The sequence below is a fragment of the Benincasa hispida genome, chromosome 4 (assembly GCF_027475165.1).
Source record: "Benincasa hispida cultivar pf3 chromosome 4, pf3_genome.v1.1, whole genome shotgun sequence".
Classification (NCBI taxonomy): Eukaryota; Viridiplantae; Streptophyta; class Magnoliopsida; order Cucurbitales; family Cucurbitaceae; genus Benincasa; species Benincasa hispida.
The window spans coordinates 36,653,520-36,672,339 of NC_143481.1; the positions used below are offsets into that span (position 1 = coordinate 36,653,520).

Consider the following 18,820-nt stretch of genomic DNA (forward strand, 5'->3'; position numbering starts at 1 on the left):
GAGATGTATCGAGAAGACCCAAATCAATCGTTAAGTTAGAAAACTTTGATTTTTTGTCAGTGGTTGATCTCGTCCAAGATGAACCAAGAAAAACTAGTTGAACGAGTTTTTAAAAAGAGTGCTAGTTTTGTAAAGTGAAAACTTGAAAATACTATTTCTGACAATTTTCCATTCAATTGAATGCATCAATGAAGTATATGAAGGGTATGGACAGTAGTACTTTTAAGTATATGAAGCATACAAAATGTATCAATTGTATCAGTAAAGTATATCAAGTGTATAGCAGTATGTCAAGTGTATCAAACATATAAAACATATCAAGTGTAACAGTGAAGTATATTAAGTGTATCAATGGGATATAAGTGTATCAACACTATTAAATCTATCAAGTGTATCAACGAAGTATACCATATTAAGTGTATCAATGGGATATAAGTGTATCAACGCTATTAAATCTATCAAGTGTATCAACGAAGTATACCAAGTGTATCAACATTACATCAAATGTATCAACATTACATCAAGTGTATCAACATATAGAACGTATCAACAAGTGTATCGGTGAAGTATATTAAGTGTATCAATAGGTTATCAAGTGTATAAATGAAGCACACAAGGTGTATCAACATTACATCAAGTGTACCAAACATATAAAATGTATCAAGTGTAGTAATGAAATACATTAAATATATCTAAGGCATTAAATCAACATTACATCAAGTATATCAAACATATAAAATATACCAAGTGGATTAAGTGTATCAGTACAATACTTACCTCGTTATTTGATAATGTCTTCTTTTTTTGTTTTTTTTCTACTTTTTGAACTTTCACCTTTTTCGAAGTTTATTTTCCTCTTTGTTGTTTTTAGTTTTTCAATCTTTTCCCTATTTTGTTTATATTTAACAAGAAAACAAGTGATGGGCAAAGAAGATGAACGGACGATCGGAAGGTGAGCAGAGTTTCTTGAGTAATGAAAGTTGAACGGAGTAAGGGAAGTTGAATGGTGATTGAGAAATTGAAAGGTGATAAATGAAGAAACTAATTTGAAAAAGTGAAACCCTAAATTGGAGGTGAAGTTGAAACGTGAGGGTAGACATCTTTTCACGTTTTGAAATGTTGGCTTGGTTAGGCTTTTGACATGTTTGCAAAAGCAAAAGTTGTGTGCTACGGGCTAATTTGTTAAATTTGTTAGGATCAATCTACAAGAAGCCCATATTTCTGTTCTGGATAAAATATGACATTCATTTTCATAGAAAACACTGGATAGCCATTTAGTTTTTTACTCGACTTAGCCTTCTATCGGGTAACCATTTAGTTTTTTTTCAAAAGATTGACAGAATAAAAAACAAAGCAATAAATTTAGAAATGACATGGATATTTATAAACTTAAGTTTCAAAAATTTAAAAAAAAAAAAAATCAAATGGGACTATTTCCCATATTAATGATTATTCAAATTAAATGCAATTTAATATCAAGTAGACATGAGCTATAAGACCATACTCTTGTTGGAGGTTCATCGTTGTACTCAAAAGTCAAAAAGTTTTTCAAGTGCAGCTTAGCATTTTGGCAAGCCTAACCAAAAAGAAAAACGCATGAACTAGGCCTTTCTTCGTATTCTTGCTTCAGAAACTCGAAACACTGGAAACACCTAAAACTTTTCAAATCTGTATCTAGAAACAGTTTTCTTTCATTACTATGGAAAAACAGAATATCACAGCTATCCTGCAATTAAACTAACCAAGCTCTTAAATATTAAAATTTTCTAAAATTATTTGGGTTAAAATCCTATAAGCTTGGTAGGATGGAGGGGTGGAAGAACTCCTACTAGTAAAACCCAAACCCTAACCCGAACGTTATCAGCTATAACTCTTCTGGAGCCGGCAACCGACGCGAGGAATCAGAAGGTATATGTAGACATGAAGCTGGAATAAGCAATTACATCCACCCAGTCTGGGAAAAGACTTTTCAACCTCTTTACTTCATTTGTCAACTGTTGATCCAATACGGCGATGTTGATTCTCAATCGTTCCTGACTTTTAGCCTACATGTCACAGAGAGCTGAGCATGAGTTTTATAAACAGGTCAATCACACCTGCATCTTAAAACAACTTCCACTTGACAACGATTTTCGTTCGATATTGTGTTGCATCTTCAGAATGTAAGGAAAATAAGCCGAGAAGAAAATGTTTACATGCAGGAAGAAGTGGCTAATTATGAAGTACTGATGAACTTGCTTATAGTGAGAGTTTCGCAATTAGAACAAGCGATGTTGTTCATTTTCTGTGGTGAAGAACATGTATTGGCAAAAATCTTGTATAATAAAGGTTAAAAAGCAAAATATGAGGAAAAAATGAAATTGACTACCACGCTTTATGAGCTTGTAGTTTGTACCTCTAGCCAGAATCTCCAGTTTTCATCACTGGATCCGCTAAGTCTTAAAACGTAAGAGGGTGGCCCACCGTCAAGTTTCTCAGGTGCTGTTTCAATTTATAAGGACAACAATTCATGTCAAAAAAGAAATGGACATAAAACGCAATACAAGGTCCCAAAACTAACCTGGAAGTTTATTGTCTGCAAATGACCAATTTGATAAAGGCCCAGTGATGTTGAGAACTGTGACCCAAACCTCCTCCACGGAACTAGAAGAAGGATCAGCCGTCAGAAACAAAATCAACATTAATATCAAAGGAACTAACATGCTTAATCCAAGTAGAAGGTACTATAGTATGGACAGATTTTGTTTTTGCTATTTTATATACGAACACAGATTCCCAATCCTGTATGATATGGGACTCTTTGTGCCGATACGGATTTTTCTATATTGAATATATTTGTCTAGGGTCAGCTAATATAATGTGGCACATATCAGCCATGTAAATTATAGTTCAATCCCAGCCTGGGATAACCAAAGAATTGAGTAGCATACCCTAGGGAAAGTTCCAAGTAAACCCTCCGAGATCCATCATCCGAAATTGTTTGTGGCTTACTGGCAATCAAAGAAGGGAATAGTAAATCTTTCGTTGAAGTTGATTCTTTGGCAGGGAACTTCAAACTTCTTGAGAACAAGAAGGAAACTGGAAAAAGTGCCTGCGCAAGGAAAACAGCTCCAAAATTTCATACCGCTCACATCAATCTTTTTTTCCTTTTTAGGAAATCTCACGTCAATCGTAAGGCCTAGGTCTGATAACGACTTTATTTCTTGAATTTCTTCAAATCTGTGTTAAAAATAAGCATATGACTTTTTTTTTTTGTGTGTGTGTGTGTAAGACACGATTTCATTGATGAATGAAATAATCCAAATAGATACAAAAAGAGGACCATTTCATAGGGAGAACAAAAGATGCAATCGAAGTGCAACAAGAGAGATTAAACTATGTACTTTGAGGGCTCCTTATTTACAACAAAACAGAGCAATAAAGTGTAAATCAATTGTCCCCGGAGAATTTCTAATTACATTGAAGAAACAGGCACTCCAATCCAGTCGATGAAACCACTTGGACTAAAGCTTTCTTTGTTTAGCTTGTTTACTTTTTAAAAATAATGACAACTTTGGTCCCTAAATTTGCATGGTTATATTAGATATTTTTAAAGCCCAAGACCTAAATATAAAGTCTTTTAAAGCTTTTTAGAGTAGGGACCTATTAGACAGAATATTAAAAGTTCAAAGTTCAGAGGAACCCTTAGTACAATTACAAAAAAAAAAAAAATGATTTTAAGAAAGTACTCTAGTATTCAAAATTTGTACAGGGTTTAAAAAATGTTCTTCAAAATAGGTTAGAATACAAAGAAAATTAGAAGAGGTCACCAATTGAGCCTTAAATCATTCAATTTTCAAAGGATGCCAAGCTGAAGTACAGAATCATTAGTAACAACAGAGTCTAGGGATCATATTCATCAGAAACAAAATAAATGACAAATGAGATAATCAAAATGTTCTACATTTCAACAGAAGTGTCCGAGTATATAAATGTTGAGCATCCGTGCATGCGTGTGAACTAGTAAGTACTATAGCCAATATATTGTGACCCCCCTTGTGTTTCACAGGCAATTCTCGTCCTCTGTCCTTTCATTGAGAAACAAAATTCATTGAAAGGGGAAGAGGCTAAAAACCAAAAGAGATAGAGAAAAGCTTTCAAGTTGAGTAAAACGGAAGAGAGAGCAGAGAAACAACACAGGCGTTAAAAGAAAATATTAAAATAAAAGGTATGGAAAACGTAAACCAGTGGATACCCTAAGGCCTGATTGAAATGAATTTAAAAAACACGATCCAGGACAAAAGATGAACCTACTGAAAGAAAAATATTAGAAGTCAACAGAAAGTCAAATTTTCTTTCCCATATTAGACAAAGCATAACTTATGCATTGAACAAGATCAGTCGTGCAGTTGCAATGTTATAACTTATATACTAGGACAATTGAAGACATCTCTTACTATTTGCAACTTGCATGCTAATCTGAGTCATCCATATGAATATGATCCGGATTGGGCAACACATCTTCCTGAGATGTAACCCCAGTTACTTGAAGTGGAAAAAAAAGCTATTGCCAGTTCAAGCAGAATTTATGGCTTCATTATAAATGAATCTACTAAGTATTATGGGTTACACTAAGAATTTAAGAATGAATATGGGCCTAATAAGTCATATTGCCACTCCTATAGAAGCACATGCAGAAGAGATGGTGAAGAAAACCTAATGGTCATAACGGTATTAGACATGTTGGAAATCAATAAACATTTAATCAAACTAAAAGGATATAAACTAGAACTTTGGGTGCCTAATTTATATTAGCAAGTTGGCTTTTAGAGATTATGGTCCAGCTTGAAAACAAAGGTTGTCTTATATATTTCCATTTATTTATTTATCATAATTGGTTGGTTCTTCTACTTCTTATGTAAAAGAGCTCAAAAGATGTTCAAATCCTTCCCAACGTAAAGTAGCTTGGTGTGTCTTATTATTTACCCTACAGCAGCTCAATTAAGAACTGAGTATTTTATTCTATCTAGACTTTCTCACTTTACCTTGTTGACTATAATGAGCCTCCGCGTATCCTAGTACACCCAAAACTCTATAGCAAGGTCCAATAAATTGTTATTCATATAGTTTTCCCTGCATGGACTAATTTGGAAACTTCTATAAATTAATTCCATTGGGCCGCATCACTGCTCTGAGCAGTCAGATCCAGCCAAACTCACAAATTAAGTTTCACCCAAAAAAATGTACACAGAAATCAATTTAACTACCTAATAGATGGAAAAAATGATACCCCCAAGCATCAGTGCACTTGACCCCCATTTGGGCGCTGTGTTGTTCAGAGGTTTTGAATCAATCTAATTTCAATATAATTTCAGACATGTAAAAGATAAGTTCCTGAAAAACTGAGGATAGTACTCATTTCTATCGTACAGCCACATACCAGCCAGTTCTCTTGGCCAGACAAATTTGCAGTTTCAAAAGACAGATGTAAATCAGTCTGCAATTCGTTTGCCACATCAGGAGCATGTTTCAAAAGAAAGAGTAGAGAATTAGAATCCACCACAGAGAGTTCATAACTGGAATTCTCAAGATTTTTTGGACCTGTGAGAAAATATAGTGCCCATTCAGAGAAACTAGAAGCAACAATTTCTTGTCAATAAAACACTTGAAAAGAGGAGGAAAAAATATCCTACTCAAAGAGTGAGTTACTTATAGATTGCCGTTATTTATAAATTAGGTAACAAAATTTTGTTGAAGTCTATAAATTTCTTGAACCTGTTCTCTTAACATCTACAACATTCAAGCAAAGCAACATACGTCAAGTAGAAAGTACAGGGGACTAAAGAACGAGTAGTAGTTTCCAACTCCCAAAAATTTGAACACATACACATACTGTGGGTAAGTCATAGTTAAGAAAAGAAAATGCACTAAATTATAGTAAGAGATTTTCCTATACTTAGGAGTATGGGTGCTACTCTAATTCATTCTTTAGTATTCATGGTGTGAAGGGGGGAAAATATTTAGTTCAATAGTACTAGAAGTTCTCCCCATTATAGTCTAGGTCTACCCTATTGGTCATTGCACCTCATCAAAATTCTAAAAAAACGTTTGTCTGCATATATTCATCAGATTGTGTCATCAATCGTTAGTCTTATACCTGAAGTAAGGTACGTGTGCTGAAGAACTACCCTCTTCGGAGCAGCCATACTATATGGAAAGAATTGAGAGGAAACAGCCAACCCAATTACAATAATCTGCAGCAAGAATTGCAAGATGGATGACCTAGCTAACCAGTGCCCACACACTGGAATCAGAGGGCCAATGCACACAGTAGTCACAACTCCAATAGTAGCTGCCACTACAATATCTGGAATGAAATACCCTGCAAGAATAATCGATCACTATAAAAATTTCCATTTTCCATTGATAAGACGTCAATTATACGGTAAAAGAATACATAACCTCTTCAATTGGAATCTTATATTTCTAATAAAATATGGAACATGATGGCAAGTACTATAGCATTCCTGATTGTCTGGGTCCCAACCAAACACACACCCAGAAATCAGAAGATACAAAAAGTACTAAAAGAAACATAAATAGAGATTACAAATAACCATAGACCCGTTCCAATGCTGCCTCATGCAAAAAATTTGTCAAAGTATTTGAATATTGAGAAAATAACAATATGAAGACTCCAATTACAGAAATGAGAATTTCAAAAAAGCTGTTTATAACTTATAAGAATGGTAAATTTGAATACAGCGTTCTCATTTGATGATCATTTTACAATGTTTATCCCACTAAACACGTGGAATGATGGGGCATATCTCAGTTAATAAGATATGAAGACTGTTGATTGGGCATCACACAGAAAAATCCATCATGCCTTTGCGCATCAAAACTATTATGGTCAGCAAAGCAACAGAAATGAAAAGGAGAAGCTAAACTAGATATTGGATGGAAAAAAGTTCTAGTTCAGGATACTAACCATATGGAGGTGGAATGGAGCCCATCATGCCTGTCTTCTCAATCAAAAATTGGGCGAGGAAGCCTCCAAAATAAACAGAGTATGCAAGGTATGGAACCATTGGTAACACATAAAACAATATTGACCTAACAGGTGAAATTCGATCAGACTACTAAGTTCAAGGGGAAATTTTCATTCAAGAGAAAAAAAAAACAAGGAATAAAACCAACGGATTCATCAGCTATATGGGGATAATAAATGGAAGAAAGAAAACATATCTACCAGCTAAGAATCCAATAATAAATTGGTCTTTAGTTAAATGGATTTGATCAGAATCGATAAACCAACAAGCATATGAACCCAGAGAGCAAAATGCCTAAAAAATATCTGGATTCATGCCTGCATCCGTTATACCATTGGCAAGGGTGCATCTATCGACATATTAAACTGTAAATACTCTTACTCCCAGCACATGAAACATGCACATGCTTGAAAGGATTTATTACAATTCATTTCAATATAGTTCAGGTCAAAACACCCTTGGACATTCTGGATGCCACATTGGGCAAGAAGATATGACAATTGGTCAGGCCTCTGTTTCTTTTATGTAGATGATAAAGAAACACAGGATGTGGCAAAATATTGTCAAAATTGAACTTTATAATTTTTGTTTTTTAACCATGCAATTGCATATACACAATAGATATTAGATTAACAGATGCTTATGAAAATCTGTTATAAAACGTGAGTGGGAGGGAGATTGAAATAGTTGGCTTAGATTGAATGAGTGAGAGTGCTGGAGAGAGAGGGTCCAAGTATCTCATATTACTTGAGTTCTCTTGTGCTTATTTATTAACTGTATTTTGTTCATTACAAGTCCCAGTACTTCGAACAATAACAAATAAGTGTCTTCAGGTCATAATAGTTTTTTTAGATGTTCCAGGTTGACAGACTCATACTGATTTCTTTGATAAGCACATACGCATACTAATCAAAGTAAGATTTTGTTCATGTATTATTGCCCATTTGACAGGAAAATAATTATAAAGGAAGGTTATATTCAAATGATTAGAAAAACATCAGGTAGAAACCTTTTGCTTAGAAATCATATCATTGGCATCAACAAGTCATAATTAAGAACCGCAATGAGCAAATTACAACCTGAGAGACCTGCGGCCATAACACTTGGCTGCCAAGGAAAATGACAACCAGGCAGCAAGCATAGAAATGCACGCAAAGAAGGTCAAGAAGCCACCACTAAGCCCTGCTAAAAGATACGCCTGCATTTAGGAAACTGCTTTGAGCAATCAAACCGTTGATACTAAAGAATAATAACTACAATAACAAATTAACAATAACATTAATACTAATTCTTCCATTACACGGCTGCCCGTTATGGTGAAAGTGAAACGATTGTCCTATAGACCATATCCTTCAACATACCATTGTCAAACTGGAAAAGAATCCAAAAGCGCCCCAAAACCTTGCTTCATCAGACAACATCTGTAAGATTAAAATGTCAAATTAGACCTCGAGAAGTCACATTGTGTAACTGATGTCAGTGTGATTGATGATACACCTACAGTTTATGGCACTAAGCTTTTAAAATTATCATCTTAAAAACCAAAATGAGCCTTCCAGAGATTGCACATATTGTACAAAGCTTTTCAGTTCAACCAAAATAAATAAAGACGGGTGGGTGCACCAAATTGTCAAATTTCATAGAATTCATAAACCAACGAACATAAAAAAGACGATGGTCTAGTGGAATTTTTAGAACAAACTTAACAAAACTTGCATTCTGTATTCGATCACGGACATGGGCTCACCATATAGGCATGCATGCTTAAGTGCATGTATATCCTATATATTACCCTCCATAGCAATAAACTTTCTAGAAAGCTCCCCTTCCCAATGAATCAAGAAATTTAGATGCGTTTTTGAAGAAAAGAAATGAAATGAATATATTTTCTGCATTGATGGAATCCTATAGCATATCCATTGTAAGACAGATAAGTTCTGTAAGCCCACAGAGTAAATAACTATAGAGATGTATCTTCTTAAGTATACAGACGCCAGTTGACACTTGTTTCATATAGTTGCACTAGCTGTACACTTCACATTTACTGAATAATTCAATGGAAAAACTTAAAATAAATGTTTTTTCTTTCTAAAAAAATCAATTTGCTTTGCTGATTCTGATATAAGACTAAAAAAGGACCTAAAGTGCATTGCATATGACACTTCTTTCTTTCTTACTTTTCTTTTTCAAGACTGATGTATGACCGTTGCAAGTGTCACGGTCATGCTTGTCCAAGCCGTGTTGCCCATAGCCGCATGGCCACCTCCACCTCTTTTTATTATGCTTTCACCTTATGTATTTCCTTTTGCTAGGTAGTTTGCTTTCTATGTACTTTTCTTAGTGTGCAACCGCTCGCCCATTTCCATATGCAAGATTGACGGATGTGTTTTTGTTCAGAATGCACTATATGGGGGTAAGACTAATCATCATATCCTCATACCAGTGAGTTGTATACTATAAAGTCATGTTGTTGCTTATTGCTTTCTAGCTATATGACTAATGTTCATTGTTTACACATGCTTTCAAACGTTTGCGAAAACCTTTTCCTCTAAACCCGTTTTCTAAAACCTTTTCCCAAGAACGGTAGTGGAGGTTGTTTGAAACGCCCATTGTGCATCGACTATTCAGATTTGGATTGGCTGACTTGTTCGAGGGCGGGAAGACATGCCGCAGAATACCTCAAGACCCTTACGAAGGTGCGATTGTGACAGTTGGTATCAGAGCCAAGTTGGCTCGCAGAGTTGAGAAGCTGTGATCATGTCTACTACAAAGCAGTTGGGCAAGTCCCATGTTGACCGGTGGGTCGAGATAGAAGAGTAAATGCTCTATCTAATAGAAGTCCCTGATCAAGTTCGGTTACAAGAAGTCGTTGACAAGGCCGATGAAATCAACACGGTGGTTGACCGCTTAGACAGGATGCCTGTCAGGGAATTGTTGACAAGGGTTGAGGCCTTAGAGGCAAAAGCTACGAGAACTGGGCCTCTCGAGCATGGGGATGGTTCGTTGGACTCTGTTGCCCCTGTAGAAGAGCGTGTCAAAGAACTAGACAGCTCACAAAAAGCGATAATTCAGATGGTGACTGAATTGTCCGATGACTTTCGAGTCACCATTGATGTCATTCGGACAGAGATTGCAGACATTAGTGCAAGAGTTAACCTCACCATGAGAGCAGTGGAAAATTAAGCCCCAGTTGAGGGTGCAGTCCAATTCAATAGGGTAAAAGCACCCGAGCCTAAGCCCTTTTGTGGGGTTCGCGATGCGAAAGCGCTAGAAAATTTTATCTTTGATATGGAGCAGTATTTCAAAGCTACGAACACAGCGACTGAGGAGTTGAAGATCACCCTAGCGACGATGCATCTAGCAGAGGATGCCAAGTTATGGTGGAGGTCCCATTTTATGGACGTCCAAGAGGGTCAGTGCACCATCGACACATGAGAGGGACTGAAACAAGAGTTGCGTTCTCAGTTCTTCCTCAAGAATGTTAAGATTTTGGCAAGACATAAGCTACACGAATTGAAACATATTGGCACCATTAGAGATTGTGTGAAAAATTTGTCGAGTTGATATTGGACATAAGAGATATGTCCGAAAAAAATAGTTTTCTTGTTGAAGGTCTGAAACCGTGGGCAAAGACAAAACTGTATGAACAGAGAATACAGGATCTCCCAACTGCGTGCGCGGCGGCCGAACGGTTGTTCGACTTAATTGATGAATATCAAGAGAGGAGGCAGCACTCAAGATCCCCTAATAGAGGGAGAGAGCAATGGTTCGAGCCCACCAAGGAATAGTGGGGGAGATAGAGACACTGGTGGGGATGAGAAACCACTTCAGCAGACGACTGAAAATACATAGCGGGGGCAAAATCAACAGAATTTCTATCGGCCCCTATCTTGTTATATATGCAAGGGGCTGCACAAGGCAAGCGAATGTCCGAAACGAGCAGCCTTTAACGCTTTTCAAGCCTCATTAGCCTCGGATTGGAAAGGCAAAGTTGTTCAAGTATAGGACGAGAACATACAAGTCGAGGAAGATGGAACCCCACGAGTTGGGGCCCTAAGATTTTTAGCTGCCCTACAAAAGAATATGGGAGAAACAAAGGAATCCCGAAAAGGCGGACTGATGTATGTTAATGCTTGGGTCAACCATAGATCGGCCAAAAGTACCATGGTCAACTCAAGAGCCACCCATAACTTTATGTTCGAAACAAAAGCCAAACGGTTGAATCTCCGTTGGGAAGGAGGCACAAGTAAAATGAAAGCAATGAACTCTGCGGCCTTACCTATTACAGAAATGGTAAAGAGAGCAGTCGTAAATTGGGGGATTGTAATGGCCCTGCCGATTTCGTGATCGTCAAAATGGATGACTTTGATGTGGTGTTGGGGATGAAATTCTTGCTTAAGCACCAGGTAATACCGATACCCCTCACCAAGTGTCTAGTGATCACAGGGTCTACGCCCACCGTTGTGCATGTCGGGATCAGACAGCCAAATGGGATAAGGATGATCTCGGCCCTCCAATTGGAGGACTTTACCCACGAGTCAGTCGAAACCACGAAAGAGAAGGCCCCTCAAGACATTTTGTGTCTTGGAAAAGTGTCGTGTTGCCGAACCGGACAATTTACACAAGTCCCTGCCTCCAAATGAGGAGAAGGAGAAAGAGGAAGCCCAGACATTGAGAGTTCCTACCAGGGTATAAGGTTCGAGTAAACTTGTGCCTAAGACAGTTTCGAAGTCGAGGACAAAAAGAACATCGCCTCGTGAGCAGCTTTAGAGGACCGGTGGAAGTCATCAAAAGGGTTGGGAAAGCCTCTTATTGGGTGCAGTTACCATCATGGATGGAGATTCATCCCGTCATCCACGTAAGTAGACTGAAACCCTATTATCCCAACCATGCCGAGAAGCGATGTAGGTTGGTGATCCGTCCGATTGCCACGACGAAAAGAATGACAGAGGAAGAAATCAATGAAAAACTTGCTAGGAGAAGCGACAGAGTTGGAAGACCAAGACCAAGTTGGGAAGAGTTCTTGGAGAGGTGGAAAAGCCTTAAAGACAGAGAAGTTCGTTAGGAGCACGTAAGAGACCTCAAGGCAACTGCTCAACAACTTGCTAAGTTCGAGCAGAGTTGGTTGAGGGGACGTCAACAAATTGAGTGGGGGAGAATGTCACGGTCATGCTTGTCCAGGGCGTGTTGCTCATGGCCGCATGTCCGCCTCCACCTCTTTTTACCATGCTTTCACCTTATGTATTTCCTTTTGCTAGGTAGTTTGTTTTCTATGTATTTTTCTTCGTGTGTGACTGCTCACCCATTTCCATATGCAAGGGTGACGGATGTGTTTTTATTCAGAATGCATTATATGGGGGTAAGACTAATCATCATATCCTTATATCAGTGAGTTGTATGCTATAAAGCCGTGTTGTTGCTGATTGCTTTCTAGTTGTACAACTAATGTTCATTGTTTACACATGCTTTCAAACGTCTGTGAAAACCTTTTCCTCTAAACCCGTTTTCTAAAACCTTTTCTCAAGAACAGTGGTGGAGGTTGTTTGAAACACCCATTGTGCCATCAGCTATTTGGATTTGGATTGGCTGACTTGTCCGAGGGCAGGAACAAGTGTTGCACAATCGTCTCGAGACCTTACGAAGGTGCGATTGTGACAGCAAGCATCTCAGAACTCTCGCTAACTCTCACTGATGTAGAAAATGTGCAGCATTTTAAACACAATTTTAAAGTAAATAGTTTAGTGGAAAGAATTACTACAATATCTCATCAAATTTTAGCCTGGTATTTATCATTTAGTTGAAATGATGATAAGGTCTAATAAAGGAGAAAAATGAATGGATGAGCTAATCAATAGTCAATTATATCCAAGCTATCAGGAAGGGGGGCGGGGAGAAAACCAACAATCAGAGTTCATAGGCATAAGATGTGATTATTAGGTGGATTTTGTGTTATCTAAAGAGAATACAAAAGTAGAATTTCACCTCTTTTGAGGCCTGAAGGACTGAAAAATCACGGGAGAGAGGAAAGCAACTCCAAAAAGTTCTTGGAATCAGAAGACCAACTAGTGAGCAGGGGATGAACATCAAATAAGCCAAGTATGGATGTGAAAACCTGCATTCAAGTTCAAAATGTCAATGGGAGTATAAAAATTGCTTTGGTGTCGTCAAATCGGACTATGACCATCAGAAAGGTGTTCCATGAGTTATTTGTGCTCCTTTGATACCATAGCAACAGTAGTGAAATCTAATTATACTGCTTATTAACAAATCAAACAAAAATATATCTGAATCTGAATGTGTGTATTAATAAAAGATATCGAGAGAAGCTAACAGACAAGTAAAACAGAGAAAATACTCACCAGTTCATGGAGTAGTTGGTGAATAGCAATCTTAGGATGGAAAACATAATTGGAGAAACGATTGCAAGGAAAACCCCCAAGGCATGAAACAAAAAACCTGAAGATCAAAAAATCCACAGGAATGATTCAATGAGCACAATTTATGCATGCTTTCAACATAAACTTTAAATTTTATGCAAAATGAAAAATCAGTTAATGCAAAATGAAAAATCAAAACATGTTGACGTACAATAGAAAAGCAAAGTAGAGGAGAAGTTGAAGAAGTTTTTTTTTTCAAAAAAAAAAAAAAAACACGTGAGTAGAAATTTTTACCTTTAGTCAAATCAGAAAATGTTGCCAAGCATGAAGTCATGCTAAAATTCCGTAAGTTCAAAAGGAATGGCATTACTAGGAAGACAGCTATTGGAATTCTGTGAAGTATCAGAGCTAGTCTTCTAGAATAAAAGACCTAAAATTCATGGCTAGTAATAGCAATCATTAAGTTCATTCTTGTAAAATAACCAAAGTGTAATAATATTCAAAGCATACCATAAACCATGAGAGGTAATCAAAGAATATAGCCCCATCGTCTTTGTCTCGATGGATAGTAATTTCAGGAGATGCTTGCTTATAAAAATTTTGAAGCATTGAAGAATTCGTAAATCCCTTTATTATGCTGAACAAATTTTCTCCCCGTGCTTGGACGCTTCCAGGTCTAAAGACAATTGAATGTCTCAGAAAAGATTGAAGAACAAAAATATATGAAAATCCAAATCATGTATCTGTACCAAAACAGCAGATGTAATGCATACAATAGTCTCTCCACTGTATCATATGAGGTATGGTAAAAATAACCACCAAAAAGGAAGATAATATCTAGGCCAGGTATGTTGCCGTAATCCTGAGAAAATATCCTGTAATCTGTATCTCCGGGAATAACTGGAAACACATCCTGCATACCAATTAGAAAATCCGATAAACAGTATACAGATATACAAAAAAATAAGATAAAAAAATACAGCAGTTTTATAACTGGATGCACAGCCTCAAAAACTAAGGAAGATATTTGATTTAGTTGTAAAAATATGAAAATAACAACATTGCCTCAACAGTGTATTTATGGAGATGTCTAGTCTAGGGATGAAAACAAACAGGTAATGATATTTTGAAAGAAAGATTCTCCTTCACATTACAAAAACATAAAACTGGAGAAGAATAATGGTCCAAGAAGATTACCTGAGCAGCACTATGAGCCATGGGGTACACAGCAGACTGAGCATAAACACGTGAAGGCCAAGAGCCAGGTCCAGATTGACAAACTAAATCTATTAATAAAAAATGACCAAATTAGAGAACCAATTATGTGGTATAACATACAAGATAAATTGAAATTTAATTCTTTTTTACTAGAAAAGGTTAAGTTTCTTTCTCTCTCTCAGTTTTTTAAATGATAAATTAAACTTTCACGACATAAAAAAGAGTCAACATATGCTTCGCCTCATCATCGATGTCAACAACGACCATTCTAATAATCTTGAGGGTCCAAATATTTCGTGGAAAACACATAAGTCAAGCAACATTTCCAATTATGTTTCATGTAAGTACTCTATTTTCTTCAAGTTCAATTGCTGAAAAAGGTCAATTCGTAGCCCATTTTCTTAAAATTTATAGCATATCCATAAACGGACAGAATTTCAGGGCTTCTAATACCATAATGATCAATATGGATTATTCTTACCTAAACCTCCAGTACCAGATGCTTCAACATTTACAAAAGCTCCAATTGTATCATGCCATCTATGTTTCTCCATAAATCCATGTGCACCCTAAAACATTATGCAGAATTTGTCAAATGCTCGCTGTCAACAAGAGAACATCACAAATTGCCACACCAAGACAGAAGAATTTTTTCAAAACTGATTAATAGTAACATCTGAAAAAAGATAAAGCCCTAACGAACTCCTAGCACATGTTTGAAACAAGTCAAATCAAAATGCTTTGAAACAGCCATCATTTTGCCACATCTAATCCAGTAGACAGAGGAAGAAGAAAAAGAAACTATTCTCTTTGTATTATGCCTACATCTAAAGCACAAATGATAATCCTGCCGCAAAACAAATTCAAATCAAAATGCTTTGAAACAGCCATCATTTTGCCACACCTAACCCAGCAGACAGAGGAAGAAGAAAAAGAAACTATTCTCTTTGTATTATGCCTACATCTAAAGCACAAATTATAATCATGAAGCCGCAAAATAAAATAATAAGGAAAAGTTATAGTTTATTTCTCAGTAAGAACAAAATTCTGAATGCCTACCAACATAAACAGCTCTTCTGCACCGTTGAAAAGAAAAATAAGAGGACGAGGAGGAACCCATCCAGAGTCTACAATAAGTCTAGCAACTTCTAACATTGATGCTGTTACAGTGGAATATATGATAAGAGAGTCAAAATCAATCAAAAGATCCTAAGTTACTCTTCTTTGACAAAGGTTTTCCAGTACCCACCAACACATGTGCCACAATCACCAGCACCCGGCGATCCAAGTGGACTATCAAAATGGCCATTTATTAGAACCGATGGGTCGGTGTCTTGTGAATCTACTGATGAAATTCTGTCATCCATCAAGAGTGAAGTCATAGTAAATTAGCAATAAGCTATGCTTTGTCATTCCAAAGTTGAAACACGAATCAAAATACATGAACGACTAATCCCACATCGGGTACTCTTTTCGTTCAGATATAAAAGATGATAAGCCGTTCCCAAGTCTATTTAAAAAAAATTAAATATCAAATCTACCTCATTAAGATATTAGTGTGGTTTCGATATCCCAGTGATATGCTGTGGCCCAGAAACATCATACTAAAGGAACCATCAACAACCGTCTCCTCGATCTCGATTCTGAGTAATAAACAACTTCAGCAAAACAGCGATCAAACTTCAACTAAAAAGAACCACATGCAAGTATGACATGGCGGACCATTTCATCAGTTTAAAACAATAGGAAATTTAAAGTTAAACAGCTTTGTTCATCGAGATGAAAAACTACGCTGACCGAAATTCATCACTAGCACGTTCCTTCATCATCTCCAACTGCCCTTTTATATACCGAGCAGCTTCTTTAATACCCGGACGACCCTCCTACAAAGAAAAGAAATATCAATACACCCAAAAGCAGATTCTTACGAACACATTAAGCTGCTTACTCTAAAAAATAACAAAACTATCGCAGGTTTCGTCTTTGCACGCATTAGAATTATCCAAACGAAAGAAACCGAGCTGGAAAAACTCAAATCATCATATGAAATGAAGTTTCATTGTAGAAACCAAGTGAAATGCATGCGAACACCGGCATACCTGGCGACCGTCGATCTCTTGAGACAAAATTCGCACATGCTCGACCGCTCTGGCTTCGGAGAACTGATGAAGAGGCGCATCAATTGCGAGCGGCTTAATAAACTTCATGTGAACAATGGAGTGAACCAGCATCGACATGAGACCATACATAACGGCTAAACAGAGCAATAGCTTAAAGCCAGTCGCATCATCAGAATTGAATCTGAAAGCCATTTCCACCAGCTCGACGATCTGAATCTGAACTCTGCAAAATTGGCGCGACGATGCCAATGTGAAGTATTTTGTATAATCCAATTTTTTTTTCTTGCCGTTCTATATATACACGACACGATGATTAAGATGAAGATTGTGTGCTAATCATCGATTAAGCCCTTGGTAAACGGCGAATTACAGAAACGAGATGGTTGGAAACGACGCCGTAGTGATGGGAATGGGGGGAAGGTAATCCTGTGTTACGCGTTTGTTTTGGAGATGCGTGTGGATTTAATCTTAGCCATTTAAATGACATCATACGATGTTGGATATTTGTGGACGGTTGCGCGATCAAAAAAGGGCGGGTTGATTTAGTGCAATACTTGAGCATACTCTCCATTTCTCTACGCATTAAAAAAATAAATTTTAATATTTTTTAAAAAATAAATTATCACTTTTGCAATTTTTTTTTAAGAGTTGTTTTTAAATATAGAAAAATAAACCAAAATATTTATAAATATAAAAAAAATTTATTATCTATTTACAATAGACTATTATTTGTATCATGATAGATAGTACTCTATCGCAAAATATCGTAGATAGTATGTTGTTATTATCTATAAATATGTTCAACAGTTTTGTCATTTAAAATAATTTATCTTTTTTTATTTGGATAGATGCACCCAAGTTTTTCCTATTGATTAAGGTATACTATTTAATATTTATATAGATATTTTCTATATTTTATGGATTCAACATCGACATGTATTTGACATTTTCATTATATAATATACAATCCACGAAACATAAAACTGAACAACAAAATATCATTGTTATAAAATATAATATAAATTCTAAAGTGTTAACTTGTTTGGAAAAAAAAATTATTCATTCATTTTTTTTAATATTTTGCTTTAATAAATTTTCATAAATATCAAGCACTATGTCAATTGAATTATGCTCATGTTGACATTTATTGATACTGATATTTTAAAGTTTGGTTTAGGATTATATTTATACCAATCGAGAGGAATAAGAAAATGTGAGACCGACATCAATACGATTAATTCAATCTATCACAACGAATCAATGTCACTTGAGTATCACTCCCATGTGTAAATATATCTTTTAATTTCATTACATATAAAGAGGTCAGCAATCTTATTATTATTACCACACTTTCACTTTGACTTACTTTCCATCATTTGCCTTTTCTCATATCTATCTAGTTAGTATTGTGGTTCATAATTAGAGATGCATATTATATAGCTAGCGTTTTTTTTTTTTTTTTTCTCCTTTCATTCGATAGTTTGGTTAGACCATATTTATTAGAACGAGAATCGGCCTAGCATTTTTGTGCATTTACGTGTGATTTTTTTTTTTTTTTTCATATTTATCGAATAAATCTATAAACTTTTAATTGTGTATCTATTAGAATAATCGATGTTTAAAATATTTAATAAGTCTCAAAATTTTATAATCAACGATTCCTTATCAAAAACTGCTTTTCAAAATTGTCTAATTGCCTTTTTTCCCTCTCCAAACAAAATCGTGTGTTTCCTTTTCTTTGGCAGCGTGTTATTATTTTTCATCGACAATGTGTGCTTCCCATTCTCTAATGACCATGGCCTCGAAATTTTGACAAAAATTTTTTTTTCCCCATATCGACAATTTTTTTAAATAATTAATTATGTTAGCTTAATCCAAGTTTTTTTTAAGTCATGATAACTAGTGTCATTTTCAACGAATAATCAAACTTTCTCAATGGGTTGCTTTTTCTAATTTCTAACTTTTCTTAACTTTTAGTTTTATTTTTCAATCTAAAATTTTCATTTTCAAATAATTTAAATCAAAAATAAAAAAATAAAAGTACCTATATTTATTTTCAACTTTTTTTTAAAAA

At 35.9% G+C, this 18,820-nt stretch overlaps 1 protein-coding gene across 5 annotated transcripts; it reads right to left on the reverse strand.

Annotated features, from left to right (window-relative positions):
* Window positions 1–1,488: 1,488 nt before the first annotated feature.
* Window positions 1,489–17,110, reverse strand: LOC120076395 (Zn-dependent exopeptidases superfamily protein). 5 transcript variants are annotated; one of them, XM_039030209.2, is made up of 21 exons: window positions 16,726–17,110; window positions 16,424–16,509; window positions 16,168–16,269; window positions 15,876–15,982; window positions 15,686–15,786; window positions 15,108–15,195; window positions 14,606–14,694; window positions 14,182–14,321; window positions 13,919–14,084; window positions 13,703–13,838; window positions 13,391–13,487; window positions 13,014–13,143; window positions 8,393–8,452; window positions 8,111–8,229; window positions 6,971–7,095; window positions 6,137–6,361; window positions 5,420–5,580; window positions 2,931–3,091; window positions 2,561–2,643; window positions 2,396–2,481; window positions 1,489–2,045 (listed from the first exon to the last, which is right to left on the reverse strand). In XM_039030209.2, the coding sequence occupies exons 1-21, from the start codon at window positions 16,936–16,938 to the stop codon at window positions 1,902–1,904; spliced, it is 2,619 nt and encodes an 872-aa protein (XP_038886137.1). In that variant the 5' UTR covers window positions 16,939–17,110; the 3' UTR covers window positions 1,489–1,901. The 5 variants fall into 5 exon arrangements, 4 of the variants coding, with proteins under 4 accessions (XP_038886137.1, XP_038886138.1, XP_038886140.1 ...); XM_039030210.2 differs by having other exon boundaries at window positions 1,584–2,045; window positions 2,372–2,481; XR_005481541.2 differs by lacking the exons at window positions 1,489–2,045; window positions 2,396–2,481; window positions 2,561–2,643 and adding exons at window positions 4,437–4,504; window positions 5,247–5,333 and having other exon boundaries at window positions 3,036–3,091.
* Between the last annotated feature and the right edge of the window lie 1,710 nt (window positions 17,111–18,820).

What these genes read in the sequence shown, in the direction of transcription:
- LOC120076395 (XM_039030209.2), bottom strand. Translation starts at nt 16,938, where the DNA reads ATGGCTTTCAGATTCAATTCTGATGATGCGACTGGCTTTAAGCTATTG. An exon ending in TCTTTTCCAGTTTGACAATG is followed by an intron (nt 8,230 to 8,392) that starts GTATGTTGAAGG and finishes TCCTAAATGCAG; the next exon opens with GCGTATCTTTTAGCAGGGCT. An exon ending in ACTGGAGATTCTGGCTAGAG is followed by an intron (nt 2,046 to 2,395) that starts GTACAAACTACA and finishes TGTGACATGTAG; the next exon opens with GCTAAAAGTCAGGAACGATT.